The sequence below is a fragment of the Idiotropiscis lumnitzeri genome, chromosome 18 (genome assembly GCF_059441095.1).
Source record: "Idiotropiscis lumnitzeri isolate Australia: NSW breed Sydney's pygmy pipehorse chromosome 18, RoL_Ilum_1.0, whole genome shotgun sequence".
NCBI lineage: Eukaryota > Metazoa > Chordata > Actinopteri > Syngnathiformes > Syngnathidae > Idiotropiscis > Idiotropiscis lumnitzeri.
In genome coordinates, this window is record NC_142408.1 from 13,704,511 (window position 1) to 13,717,700 (window position 13,190).

Genomic DNA, 13,190 nt, shown 5'->3' on the forward strand with positions numbered 1-13,190 from the left:
TCAGAAATGGCACTCGCGATTCATCCATCGCCATGAATTCGCAAATAATATTAAAATGAAAGCGTTTTTGTATTGAATGCATTAGTATCTAATTCACTGTATTCGGTTTAGTTTGCAACCGGTTCCAGATTTAGGTCAGCTAGGTTTGATTTGCTAGTGACTACTTAAGCAAATTAAAACAAATTCATTCCCTTTCGAGATGCAGACGTGATAGTTTGCTTGAAAATTGCCTTCGTTCGGTTTGTGGATGATGTTGTGATTACTCGTGCACTACGTGCTGTGTTCCATGATCGGACTCAGCCCTGTTTCCATAGTTTCCATAGCTGTTGTTAGGGATGAGTCACACAGTGAGTCACACTCATCTGTACATCGCCGATTATTGCAATCATATGAGTTTGGTTCAGAACGCACACAGTTGTACGTCCATGGATCACTTTTGCTGAAATAGCCGATTACGATAACCAATTGCACTGGGCTAATACACGAATAAGACGCACAATACTGTTTCTCAGTTATATACACACACAGATTATGGGCTGATATTTATGGGCTGATATTTGTGCCACTAGAAACTGAATATTTGAATTGAAGACTGAATATTTGAATTGAAGACTGGATATTTGAATTAAAAATTGAATTATTGAATTGAAAACTGAATTATTGAATTATTAATTATTCAAATATCCAGTCTTCCATTCAAATATCCAGTCTTCAATTCAAATATTCAGTCTTCAATTCAAATATCCAGTCTTCAATTCAAATATTCAGTCTCCAATTCAAATATTCAGTTTCTAGTGGCACAAATATCAGGCCACAGGGGTGCCTCTAGGATAAGCAATGGATTCCAGGTACATCGATCTCCTTAATAATAATTCTGAGCTGTATAACATTCCCATAAGAAATTAAGTGAGATATTTAGGTATCTTGATTACGAAAGAGATGCGCTACAAATTTCTCTCCAATTATTAAAAGTACCCATAACAAATTAAACCAATGGCTTCTTCGTGATCTGTCGTTGAGAGGTAGGATCTTGCTTGCCAAGGCAGAAGGACTCTCTCGTCTTATATATGCGGCTATGGCATTACATGTTAATAAGGAGATCCTTAAAGACATTGACAGAATACTATATAACTTTATTTGGAAAAACAGACATCATCATCTAAAAAAGACTGTCGTTATGAATTCTTATGAAACTGGTGGCCTTAACATTTTGGATTTTCTTACACTGAATAATACTTTTAAGATCAATTGGATCAAGCAAATGTATCAAAACCCCGACTCAATATGGAATCTTATTCCTCTCCATATGTTATCAAAGCTGGGTGGTATTGATTTATTTCTTGTCAGCAGTTATAACATTGATAAAATCCCTGTTAAGTTGTCAGCTTTTCATCGCCAGGCATTTCTTTCTTGGTCACTTGTCTACAAACACAATTTTTCAATGCATAAGTATTTGATCTGGAATAACAAGGACATTCTTTATAAACATAAGTCACTCTTTCTGGAGTACTGGTTCCAAAACAAAATCATCTGGGTCGATCAGCTGTTTAATAATGAAGGACTTCTGTTTACATATGAGGAATTTCTTAGGAAATATCGTATACCTGTGACACCTGGTGATTTTGCCAAAGTCTTTGGAGCCATCCCCACTGGTGTTTGCATGCTTTTCAAAGGTCAGAAGCGTTTGGAACCTGCGTGAAGTTGGCCCCCCATTTCTTGCAAAAATAGGGGGGAATAGTTTGTTTCGTTTGTGCTGTTAAAATTTTCGTATGTGCTGCTACGGTTCCAGAGATATTACACTTTTTTATTTCGAGTGGTGACGTCACCCAGCCCCCCATTTTCATCCAAATGGGTCGGGAATGGTGCCATTCGTTTGTGCTACGTTTGTGCTGTTAAAATTTTCGTTTGTGCTGCTTCGGTTCGATAGATATTACACTTTTTTATTTCGAGTGGTGACGTCACCCAGCCCCCCATTTTCATCCAAATGAGTCGGGAATGGTGCCATTCGTTTGTGCTGCGTTTGTGCTCGTTTGTGCTGTTAAAAGTTTCGTTTGTGCTGCTTCGGTTCGATAGATATTCTTCGTTTTAATTCACGCGGTGACGTCACAAACACTAACGCTCCGGCGTCAGTCTAATTTGTTTTGGATGCTGTCGAACAAGGAGCTAGGTATCGTGCTACCGCGTTCAGTTAATCACTTCAATCACTCGTATTTGTTATTAATGAACCGATGTTTTGTATGTTTCTGCGCATTTTACATTCTTCATGATTCTGGAAAGCAACTGTTGCCGGAGGAACTTCAGGTAAACATGTTACACTCACTGTTGTAGCTTTTTTTGCTAGCATGCAGTTTTCTTAAAATCTTCCTGTTTTCACTGCTGTAAATTACTTTAAATGCGATCTTATTTCTTTTAATATGTTGTTCTACTGCTCACTCATTAATTTCATCAGTAGTCATTAAAGCTATGTGATTATTTCTTAAATTATAGCAAACGTGAGGCCGAAACATATCCATTGAACTATTTTGAAATAAAAACAACATAAACACACCCCTTGATGTAGCTTTCCCTCATTTGAGAACAACTGAACTAATGTAAAAACAGTACATGTGTAATTGATGAGAGCCTGCAGAGAAAGCTTGGGTTGAAACAATAGCTTTATGTGTAAAAAAAAAAAAAAAACTGAAACAAACAAAACACCAAACTATTTACATTGCAACAATTAAGCAATCACTGCTTTGTGAAGAACAATTATGTGGGAAGATCTTTGTCTTTTCTGATGCTGCTTTCACTCCACTTTCCAGGTCATTGTACATCTACCAGGCAAAAGCAGCCCTCCTGCAATATGTTTGTTAATGATATACCGTGGAAAAAAGTCTGGCTTCAATCAAGCAAATATCTAATCACAAACAAAATTAAAGAAATATCTTTTAAATTGATACATAAATTCTACCCATCCAAAATGTATATAAACAAACTATTTAAGATCGGTATTAACACGGACTGTGGTTTTTGTAACAAGTGCCCTGAATCTGTTATTCATTTATTTTGGTATTGCCCTTATGTTCATTTGTTATGGCAGAAATTATGTGATTTTATACATAATAATATTGAAAGTGATATAAGAATTGCTTGGAAAAATGTATTGTTTGGTTTCTTTGAAGATAACATGGACAAAAGAGATGTATATTATTTGATAAATCTTTTGCTTATAATGGTAAAATACCATATTCACTCCTGTAAATTTCGTGGAAAGAAACCATGCTTTATTATTAACGATTTTCAACAGTAAATCCATTCCATCAAATATTCTTTTAAACAAAAGGCTCATAAAACAATAGAGATCTGCAAAAACTTGAAGGTGTTTATATAGTCCTATTTTTTCTGCCCCAAGCAAGTTGTTCCCTAATATCTTTATTTATTCTTTATTTATTTATTTATTTATTTTATTTGTTTCTATTTCTCCGATAATCTATCTGTATTTTTACTTAATAGTTATATTATTCTTTTCCACTATATTCTTGATTGTTTTCTTGTCCAAGTGTTCGATTTACTATAATGACTTTTACATTTGTCTAATTGTTGTATTTTCTGCAGTTTGCAATAAAGAAAAAAAAATTTGAATTGGAGACTGAATATTTGAATTGAAGACTGGATATTTGAATTGAAGACTGGATATTTGAATAATTAATAATTCAATAATTCAGTTTTCAATTCAATAATTCAGTTTTTAATTCAAATATCCAGTCTTCAATTCAAATATTCAGTTTCTAGTGGCACAAATATCAGCCCATAACAGATCCACTCACATCCCAGATTACAGTGGCGGGCCGTGTATTTCACACATAGGCCTTCAGTGAAGTTCTGTTTAGTCCAACGTGAATAAATCTCCCTCACATTATCATTATCATTTATGACACCACAGGTGGAGAAATAACAAACACACTTACGCACTACTGGGTGAGTGTTGGACGACCTAGGTTCGTCTTGAAAATGTCCTCGCAAGTGTATCTGCAATTAAATCCTCACTTTCACCTCCTACAGATGATGGATGGATGGGGCCTTGTCGTTTAAAAAAGCAAGAAAATATTTTTGATTTTTGAACGGTCGCCAGTTACGACTTTTTGGTGTGTTGATTCCGCATAGTGCTGCCCCTCACAACAAGTGACTATCCAATCACTAGACACATTCATCACCTTCAACGTAAGGCCAGCGGAAAGGCCTTACTGTCATCATGATCTGTTTGGCTACAGTAGTGCTTCTCAAATAGTGGGGGAAGGAGGCGGTGTGGTGCTGAGGGGGGCGTGTGGGACCCTGGGGAACATGCTTTTTTTCCGCTGGTAGTATGGCTGAAGGATGCATCGTTTTGGGACCCAAAATGCGATCTCGCACAATGCGATTTTGAGCTTGTCAAAGCTGTATGTGCCCCTAGTTCACGCACTAGGTCACGTAGTACTGATTTGAAAAAACAAACAAACAAAAAATAAAAAAAACAGCGTCGCTTGTTGTCCCAGAAGTGATTTCTATATAACTGTTGCTTTATGTTTATTTATATAGAATTTTTGTTTAAAATTACCCTGGCTCTTCTTTTTGTCTTTTCTATATGATGTACGTATGAATAACTGTGTTTGGTTTGTTATTGTTAAAGTAAAAAAAAAAAAATTATAGTAAATCTTTATCATCTGATCAATATTTGCACAACATAGTACTGAGTTTTGTGATCCTCACAATAATAGTTCTCAAAATTATAATTCTTATCAATTTAGTTTTGCTAAGGGACATTTTATTGACAATCTAACATCAATATACAAAGAACATGTACATTAGTACAAAATGTAAAAAAAAAATTGTTGGTGCGGGGCGCAAATTGTTTTCTTATCGGTAGGGGGGGCGTGACAGAAAATAATTTAGAAGCACTGGGCTATCGCAACTATCAACTGTTAAAGCCACGCACAATTGTATCGGAAGGCCTTGGACGGATTGTGCTACTGGTATTGTAAAATCTGCCTGGCAACACGAGCTAGCTGAATTATGATTGGATAAAAACTTTATCCTAAAAATTCAACTCGAGGAATCAGAAGAATGTGATCGTGATTTCTTAATTATATCAGGCCAGAAGAGAAGTCCTTGATGGCCTTGACCGTACACCACTGCCAGATCGCATGAAGTGCAACTTTGCACTATAATAGAGCTGAACCAAAACATCTGCCTTTAAGATTTGTATATTTTTGTATGGGTACTCTCAAATATTCATAAATTATGGTGCAGTTCCATAACACTGCAACATATAACAAGGTGGATTAACATGGTAAATGAATACCTATCTGACAGTGTCAAATCAAACCTGAGCATCATCTTTGTAAATTGTAAACTTTAAAAAATATCTTTACAGAGATTGATCAACTGATACACCTCTTATAAGTGTATAACAAAACTTCCCATGTTTGGGGAAAAATACTCTCACCCTTGTTTTGCCTAGTTCGTGTTGTTTTGGCTTCTGTTGTATATTGGAGCGCATGTGTGAGCAAGTGTCTGTCATAGCTGTCGGCTATGAGCCGCTGTCATTTGTTTGCATTATTGTTGTAATCTGCCCTTGAGTTTGTGCCTTTACAGTAATGTTTTTATACTTATTTGTACACCACATCTGCGTAGCAGAATTATGTTGTTGTGCTGAATGCTTACCAAAATGCTTGTCAAAATATCTACTAAGTTTTTACTCGTAATGTAGTGGTACCTTAGTATTCTAAAATGCCTGACAGATCTGATATTGTTTGTTGTAATAAAGATTCATTGTTGAAAAATGGATTAGAAAAGCACCTTGGAATAAACATGAAATCACATTTTTTTTGGGGAAAAAAAAAATCACAATTAGATTCTTTTCCATAATTCTTTGGACCTAATTAATAATACAAAATAGAAGCACATACATGAACAAAAAATGTAGCCAACAGGTCAGTATAGAACTCTGTATAATGCACACATGTAAGTAAGTGTTTCCTGTACTGCATTCAACAGGGATGCTAGATCTTATCCATGAAAGCTGGTAAAGTACAATGCTGTGAAAAAGTATTTTTGCAGATTTTTGTGTTTTTTTGCATATTTATCACTCACAATGGTTTCAATGGTTTCATTTCATCAAACCAATTTTAATTTCACACTGAGACAACCCAATAATCGATAAAAAGCAGTTTCTAAATGATGATTTTATTTACCAAGGGGGAAAACAATACAAACATATCTGCCACTATGTGAAAAAGTAATTGCACCCTCAACATAATAGCGAGTACTTCCACCTTTGGCAGCAACAACCTCGTCCTGAGAAAATTACAACTTTACAGCGACGATATATATTTTGGTAGCGACACACTAATAATGCACTTTAAACATTAATATAAACCTCATAAACAAACATGCGGTTACAAAAAATGCATCTTAACAGGCATAGAGAAAGAGGAAAATGTTCCGCCCCCCAAGCAGAAAATTATTTAGCAAATAAACATAAAACATTAGGTCGCAACACACTAATATAATGTACCAGCAGCATGAATGTAAACATTATAGTCATAGAAATGCTCATAGAAGTTACATCATGGTGGACACTTCAGAGAACTGACATGGATGCAGTTCACTTAGGAAAACACTCTGAAAGCCATGCAAAGTTGCAAACCATGTACTACCTGATAGTAGAAAAGCCATTAGAAGGCGTCAGTGATTGGAATTGCCTGATACCGATACCTGGTATCTGTACTTACCCATCCATAGTTAAAATACTACAGAGTCACAAATATAAGTTAGTACTAAGTCAGCAGGCAAGATATTTTCTGCCAGGGGCTTCAGTTTTTTGCTGTTGCCACCAAAATCAACTCTATTCAGTAGACTCCAAAAATTACATGTTTGTTCAACCATTAACATTGCATCGTCTAAGAGATTAAGCCATTTTCAACACTTGAGACTGGTCAGTCATTTGTAAAATTAACATTCAGACGTGTTGACTGACTACCGGTAATCGTACAGATTTGTGAAGCAAAAATAAATAAATTTACCAAATTGTGACATAAGCACACAGTTACTTCAATTGGAAACTTGCAATTGAGCTAAAACTGGCACATATACAAGAATGTTGATTCACATGCACTGTCCCTATTTAATAATAAATTAAAGTAAAAGAGGTTTCTACCTGACACAGGAAGTATTGGTACCATTTGACAATGTGCGCGGTCTGTAGAATATAAAGTACTAGCGGTGCTCCAATCTATCGGCTGATGATCATGATCAGCCGATTTTCATGGAGAGTCTGTGATCGCCAGTCTGAGGGTTTTATGGCCGCTCTATCACCTTAAAGGCCGCATTGCATCACGTGACTGACGAATTGTGTCACGCAGCACCTGAGAACAGTTTACAGAAATTGTTGCTGTGGGTAGAATGCCACACGCATCACTCATTGTGATTGGTCCGGTTAGTCGCATGCTGTGCTGTCGTAGTACTCAGCTCCCGGCCTCTTTAAGGGTACTTTATTTGTCACCATGGAAGAGAGGATCTGCACCATGCAGGTTGTTGCAAGCTAGCTTGAAGCGCCGTAGGTAGAATGTGCGAAGCATACAAATACACATACCACCTATGGCGCTGCATTCTTGATCGATTTTGCAATACAATTAAATACATCAGCTAGTCATCTTCCTTTGTTCTAGCAGGTATAGTCTCCATTGTTGTGGCTTTATTTCTTCCCCAGCAAAGTAAAAACAGCAACAGGAATTGGCCATAAAAATGCAGAGGAACCTCCACCCTGTGGTGTCTTGGCCAATAACAGCCATAGCGACACACATTTTCAAAACGTGTGTGCGCGTGTCGCACGAGTATAAAGGCAAAGTGCGCGCGGCATTGCCGCAGTGACGTCTGTGTCTTGTAAATTGAAATTCAAGTCTTGCATTTTCATTCTGCTACATCCATGACTTTGATGCCTTGCACCTTCGCATACTTTGGAACTTTGAATAAGCATTAACTTTATCTTATCAAATTCATTTTATCTTATGTCCTATTTATTTATTTTGTTTTGAGACCGAGGCGAAGTGCATTGTTAAAGGCGTGCATGTCTTTCACACTGGCAGGGGGTGGGCGATGGACAGGGGCCGAGGGAAAGGTGGCGGGGGTTCTGAAAGATGTCAAGCAGCAGCAGTTAGGACAAGTCTGTGGATTGTAGAGCAAATGCGCTCAATTACAAGCGTGAGTGCCATAAACTGTTTTCCCCTGAAATGGTATGGAATGAAACCCCAGCTGTTTTATGATTTACATTATTACACTGAATTGAAATATTTTGTTAAAGCTGGAGGATCCTCAGAAGAGGTCTTATTTAGAACATTGTCATGTTTAAGACTTCACAAGTGAGCTGAGTGTTGTTCATTTTCTACCCATGAAGAGGCGCCATAATTTGAATTAGGGCTTCACAATATATTGAGTGCATTCAGGGTACATGCCCAACGTCGGAAACTTGTAAATGCACTGCGCTATTCTGTACATTAATCTTCGATTATAATGCTTTAAAGAGCGAGGGAAGTCAAACTGGAAAGCACAATTGCAATTTAGATGAATTGTCCAGCCCTACTTGTCTGTGTGACTTGGAGTAACGTAAACTAAGTGCATCTTCTCGCCTAGTTGGTGGAGCACCAACCAACAGCTCACCATGCCAACAGAGTGAGTGCCACCTCCTATAAATACACTTCCCGCATCTCCTGGCCATTCAAGCAAAGTCAGCAAGGTAAGTAGTTGTCACAGAATCTCTCTCTTGCAGTTTCAGCTTTTCCACAGGTCATGACTGACCGCTGCTGTTCCATGTTTACAGGTGTTAGGACCACAACCACGATGAGCCACTCTGGTTTATGTGTGATACTGCTCGCGGTCATTTGTAACAGTTATGGCCAGGAAGCATTGAATCCACTTTATCGGTCGAAAAGGTAGGAAAATAAGTCATTAGTTTGTTTTTTTCCTGTTGTATGTTTTTGGCTTATTGTTTAAAGAAAGCATGAACAGATGTAACATAATATTTTGCTGATATGTAAGCTTTGGGTCAATGTAGTCATTAGATTTTGAAGAGCATTTGAAAAGTTCTTTTTCTTTTTTTTTCTTTTTTTTTTTTGACGTCGCCGTTTTCCCATTTTGTAAATCTCATCTGTTTGCCAAAACAAAGCCCCCAAACAATCTATCCATCCATGCACTACCAGTCATCCTGTTAAGAGTCACAGGTGAGATTGATCTGATCCTGGTTGGCTTTGGGCCAGAGGAGGGCTAAACTCTGGACTAATTTCTAATCAATCACAGGCCACTTAGACAGTGTCTTCCAAAAGTAATTATACCCTTTGAATACATTTGGTCATATTACAGCCACAAATAAAATGTATTTTATTGGTATTTCATGTAAAAGTCCATCTCCAAACAATACATAGTTTTCTCTTTTTTTGGAATGTATTTTTTTCACATACTAATCGGAAAAGTGTGGTCCGCAAAAGTATTCAACTCCTTTCCTACAATACCCATGAATAAAACCTAGTGCAACCATCTACCAAATTAGTAAACAGGAACCTCCCGGGAAATGTTCTTGAACTATGGATGGATACTGTGCTATACTATGCCTTCTCCATAGTTTATTCTAGAGCATGATCTTGGCATTATCTGTCCAGAGAATGTTATTCTTGCATTGCCAAGTTCCCCGGTGCTTTCTTTCTTTCTCACGATGTACCAATCTGTAGACTGCCACTCCTAATATTATAGCAATTTCATGGTGTGTTGTGTTCCCCGCTCCCCTCCCCCGTTTTCACAGCTAAACTCATTCACTGTCAGGCCATTTAAAATGGATCGTTGGCATCTATAGCCGTCAATGGCATTGAATGAGATAAGGATGGAGTGTTTCACCTCTATAGAGAGCTTCTTTGACCGCATGTTGACTTTCAAATGCAAGCACCACACCTAAAATAAACTTCTTGCCCTTTATGTGATTAATTTGTAAAGACTAATGACAGGGTAGGAAATGCCCACACATGTGCATTAAACGACCCGGGAGGCAATTTTCCTATTACTTTTGGTCCCTTGTAAAATAAGGTGGCAGAGGCTCTGGCCTGCCTGTGTGGAGCTTTCATTTTCACCCCGTGGCTGTGTGGGTTTTCTCCGGGTACTCCGGCTTCCTCCCACATTCCAAAAACATGCATGGTAGGTTAAGGGAACATTCTAAATTGTCCTTTGGTGGGATTGTGAGCGTAAGTGGTTGTTCGTTTTTGTGTGCCCTGCGATTGGTCGGCAACCAGGTGTACTCAGCCTACTGCCCAAAGACGGCTGAGATAGGCTCCAGTATGCGCGCGACCCTCGAGAGCAGCTCAAATGATGGATGGATGGATGGATGGATGGATGGATGGATGGATGGATGGATGGATGGATGGATGGATGGATGGATGGATGGATGGATGGACATGCTAAGAAACTGAAACTGCTCAGCCTTTCATCCAGTTTGAATGTGGATAGCCTTAAGTGAAAGCCGAGAGTCTTCACTTTGTCAATGTCCATAACATAACCGTAATTGGAATATTTATTATTTGAAGACATTTAAAAATAATTGTCGGTGTCCAGATATATACCGTATGGACCTAACTGTAGTAGCCTTGAATAAATCTCAGATATTTGTGTGTACCTTAGGATTCAAGAAAATGCTGTATCAGATTCAAGCAATTGTTTGCCAAGGGCAGATCAACCACAGATCTCTACAAACTCTCCCAACTTCTTGATGGATCTTCGGATGCCTGGTGTCACCCCAGTTAAGGTAGGGATACTATGTTGAAAAACCCAACAGTACAAACTTTCACCGTCAATCAAACTTGAAATGTAAAGCATTAATAATGAACAGTGCCCTCCCGGCTCCATCTGAGTGATGAACACACTTTCACAGGCCGCAAAGAATGTGTGGTGGCCAGGCAGCCCCTGAACCTGGGCGGCAGTTTCTGGACAATTGTTCCCCTCCTTTGCATCCATTGAAATTCACTGGGCTTCTGGTGGATTTTTTGCCGACTGTGGTGCACTGTGAGGTGGTTTGGTACAGATATTCCGGTATGCTGCTTATCTGATTACGCCGCTCCATGTATGCCTTGCCCGGCAGTATACCCTGCTGTGATATCCTGCACCCTCTTTGGGGCTTCTTTGCGCAACATGGCACCTGGGGTCCTGTCTGATGTGGCAAACCGTATCTTCTATTGATCTTGTTTTTTGGGCTTGATCTTGTACTGCTGTGATTACCCCCTCTGTGCTGTCTTATAGCACAGCATTTTCCAGCCACTGTGATGTTTTTTCGATATCAGCCACTTCAATTTGTTGGTGGTACATGCCATGGCGGGGCTTGTTCTTACATGACGGCCCATCTGACGCCGTCTTCTTACTGGGCTTCTGTTGCCTGAGGCATTCACAAAGCAGGTCGTCCATGGGGGCCACCATCTTGATGTATTCTTGAAGCTCTGTTTTTTCTCCTGGATAGCACTAATCCACGGCCCCACTTTCCGCTTAGTGGGCAAGCTATTATGCTAGTGGGGTATCTGATTAGTGGCAGGGCGTAGGTATTAATGTCCTGGAACATATTCTTGCCGTTCAGGATCTGCCTCACCCTCCTTAGGTATTTGGCCTTGGCCTCAGTTCGAGCCACCTCCTCATGGTTTGCTATTTGCTTTTGGAATTCTGAGGTATTTGTAGATGCCCTGTACTTCTGCTCTGCTGCCTTCGGGTTGTTCAATCTCTTCGGTCATGATCCCTCGCCTAGATATCCTTAGTCCCCACTTGTCCTAATAACATTTCAATGTCATGGCTGTATATCCTTCTGAGGTGAATCAGGTGTCGATGTCAAGCCTGCTCCATGTAGAGTAGTGGCTGTTTAGAGATTATTTTTACTTTAAATAATATTATATAAGTTATATTGTAAGATAAGATAAGATGTACTTTATTAGTCCCACAATGGGGAAATTTGAGGTGTTACAGCAGCAAAGATATAGATCACACAGAATCGGCGGCGTAATGTAGCCGTTAATGTATAACATCAGCAGCAGACATTCATAAAAAGCATGCAAATATACACCGTATAAACGTATCTAGTGTAAGGAAACACTCCTAATGCCTGTCCATTATACAGAGGGGGAAACGCTGTAATGATAAAAACTACTGAATGATAGAAAATACTGCAATGATAGAAAATACTGCAATGATAAAAGTACTGTAATGGTGAAAAGTACTGCAATGATAAAATATACTGCAATGGTAAAAGTACTGTAATAGTAAAAGTACTGCAACGATAGAAAAATACTGCAATGATAAAAGTACTGTAATAGTAAAAGTACCGCAATGATAGGAAATACTGCAATGATAAAAGTACTGCAATGATAAAAGTACTGCAATAGTGAACGTCCTGCAATGGTAGAAATACTGAAGTGATAGAAGTACTGTAATAAGAATACTGTAATGGTAAACAAATACATCATTGGTCAATATTTAAGTACACCATTGGCTGAAAGTACAGTTGTAGTGTATATTGCATCCTAGGACTGCACAATTGCACTAATGCCCTCCCGTTTGTAGGCCTGACCCAATGTTCTTGTTAAAAAGTCTGACAGCAGTCGGCAAGAAGGAGTGGCGAAATCTCTCTTTGGTACAGCGAGGGTGTAACAGTCTATCACTGAAGGAGCTGTGGAGTGTTCTCAGAGTGTCATTGAGTGGGTGGGCTGGGTTGTCCAGCATTGATGACAGTTTTGCCGTCATCCTCCTGCCCCCCACAGAGTCCAGGGAGCAGCCCAGGACAGAGCTGGCCCTCCTCACTAGTTTGTCCAGTCTCTTTTTGTCCCGGCCCGAGATGCCTCTTGCCCAGGAGACCACTCCATAGAAGATGACTGATGAAACCACCGAGTCATAGAAGTTCCTGAGGAGTGTTCCCCGGACGCCAAAGGACCTCAGCCTCCGGAGTAGGAAGAGTCTGCTCTGACCCTTCCTATAGAGAGCGTCTGTGTTGTCGCTCCAGTCCAGTTTATTGTTCAGATGAACACCCAGGTACTTGTAAGTTGAGACCCTCTCAACGTCTGTTCCCTGGATATTCACTGGCGCAGGTGGAGAGTGCCGACGCTTGCGAAAATCCACCACCAGCTCTTTGGATTTCCCAGCGTTGATTTGGAGGCGGTTCTGCT

The 13,190-nt window shown here is 39.2% G+C and overlaps 2 protein-coding genes across 6 annotated transcripts in view; both read left to right on the forward strand.

Moving 5' to 3' along the window:
- Nucleotides 1–13,190, forward strand: part of pam (peptidylglycine alpha-amidating monooxygenase) — a 54,701-nt gene that overhangs the window by 467 nt on the left and 41,044 nt on the right. For 2 of the 4 annotated variants that reach the window (XM_088281343.1, XM_088281346.1), the window contains exons 1-2: nucleotides 8,824–8,945; nucleotides 10,675–10,798. In XM_088281343.1, coding sequence (XP_088137469.1) covers nucleotides 8,824–8,945; nucleotides 10,675–10,798 — 246 coding nt within the window. Of the gene's footprint in view, nucleotides 1–2,277; nucleotides 2,302–8,646; nucleotides 8,750–8,823; nucleotides 8,946–10,674; nucleotides 10,799–13,190 lie in introns of those variants that run through there. The other 2 variants (XM_088281345.1, XM_088281344.1) reach the window with 2 other exon arrangements.
- Nucleotides 12,974–13,190, forward strand: part of pdzph1 (PDZ and pleckstrin homology domains 1) — a 56,634-nt gene continuing 56,417 nt past the window's right edge. The window contains exon 1 of one of the 2 annotated variants that reach the window (XM_088281341.1): nucleotides 12,974–13,112. The gene's annotated coding sequence lies outside the window, so the exon portion shown is untranslated. The remainder of the gene's footprint in view (nucleotides 13,113–13,190) is intronic. The other variant, XM_088281342.1, reaches the window with a different exon arrangement.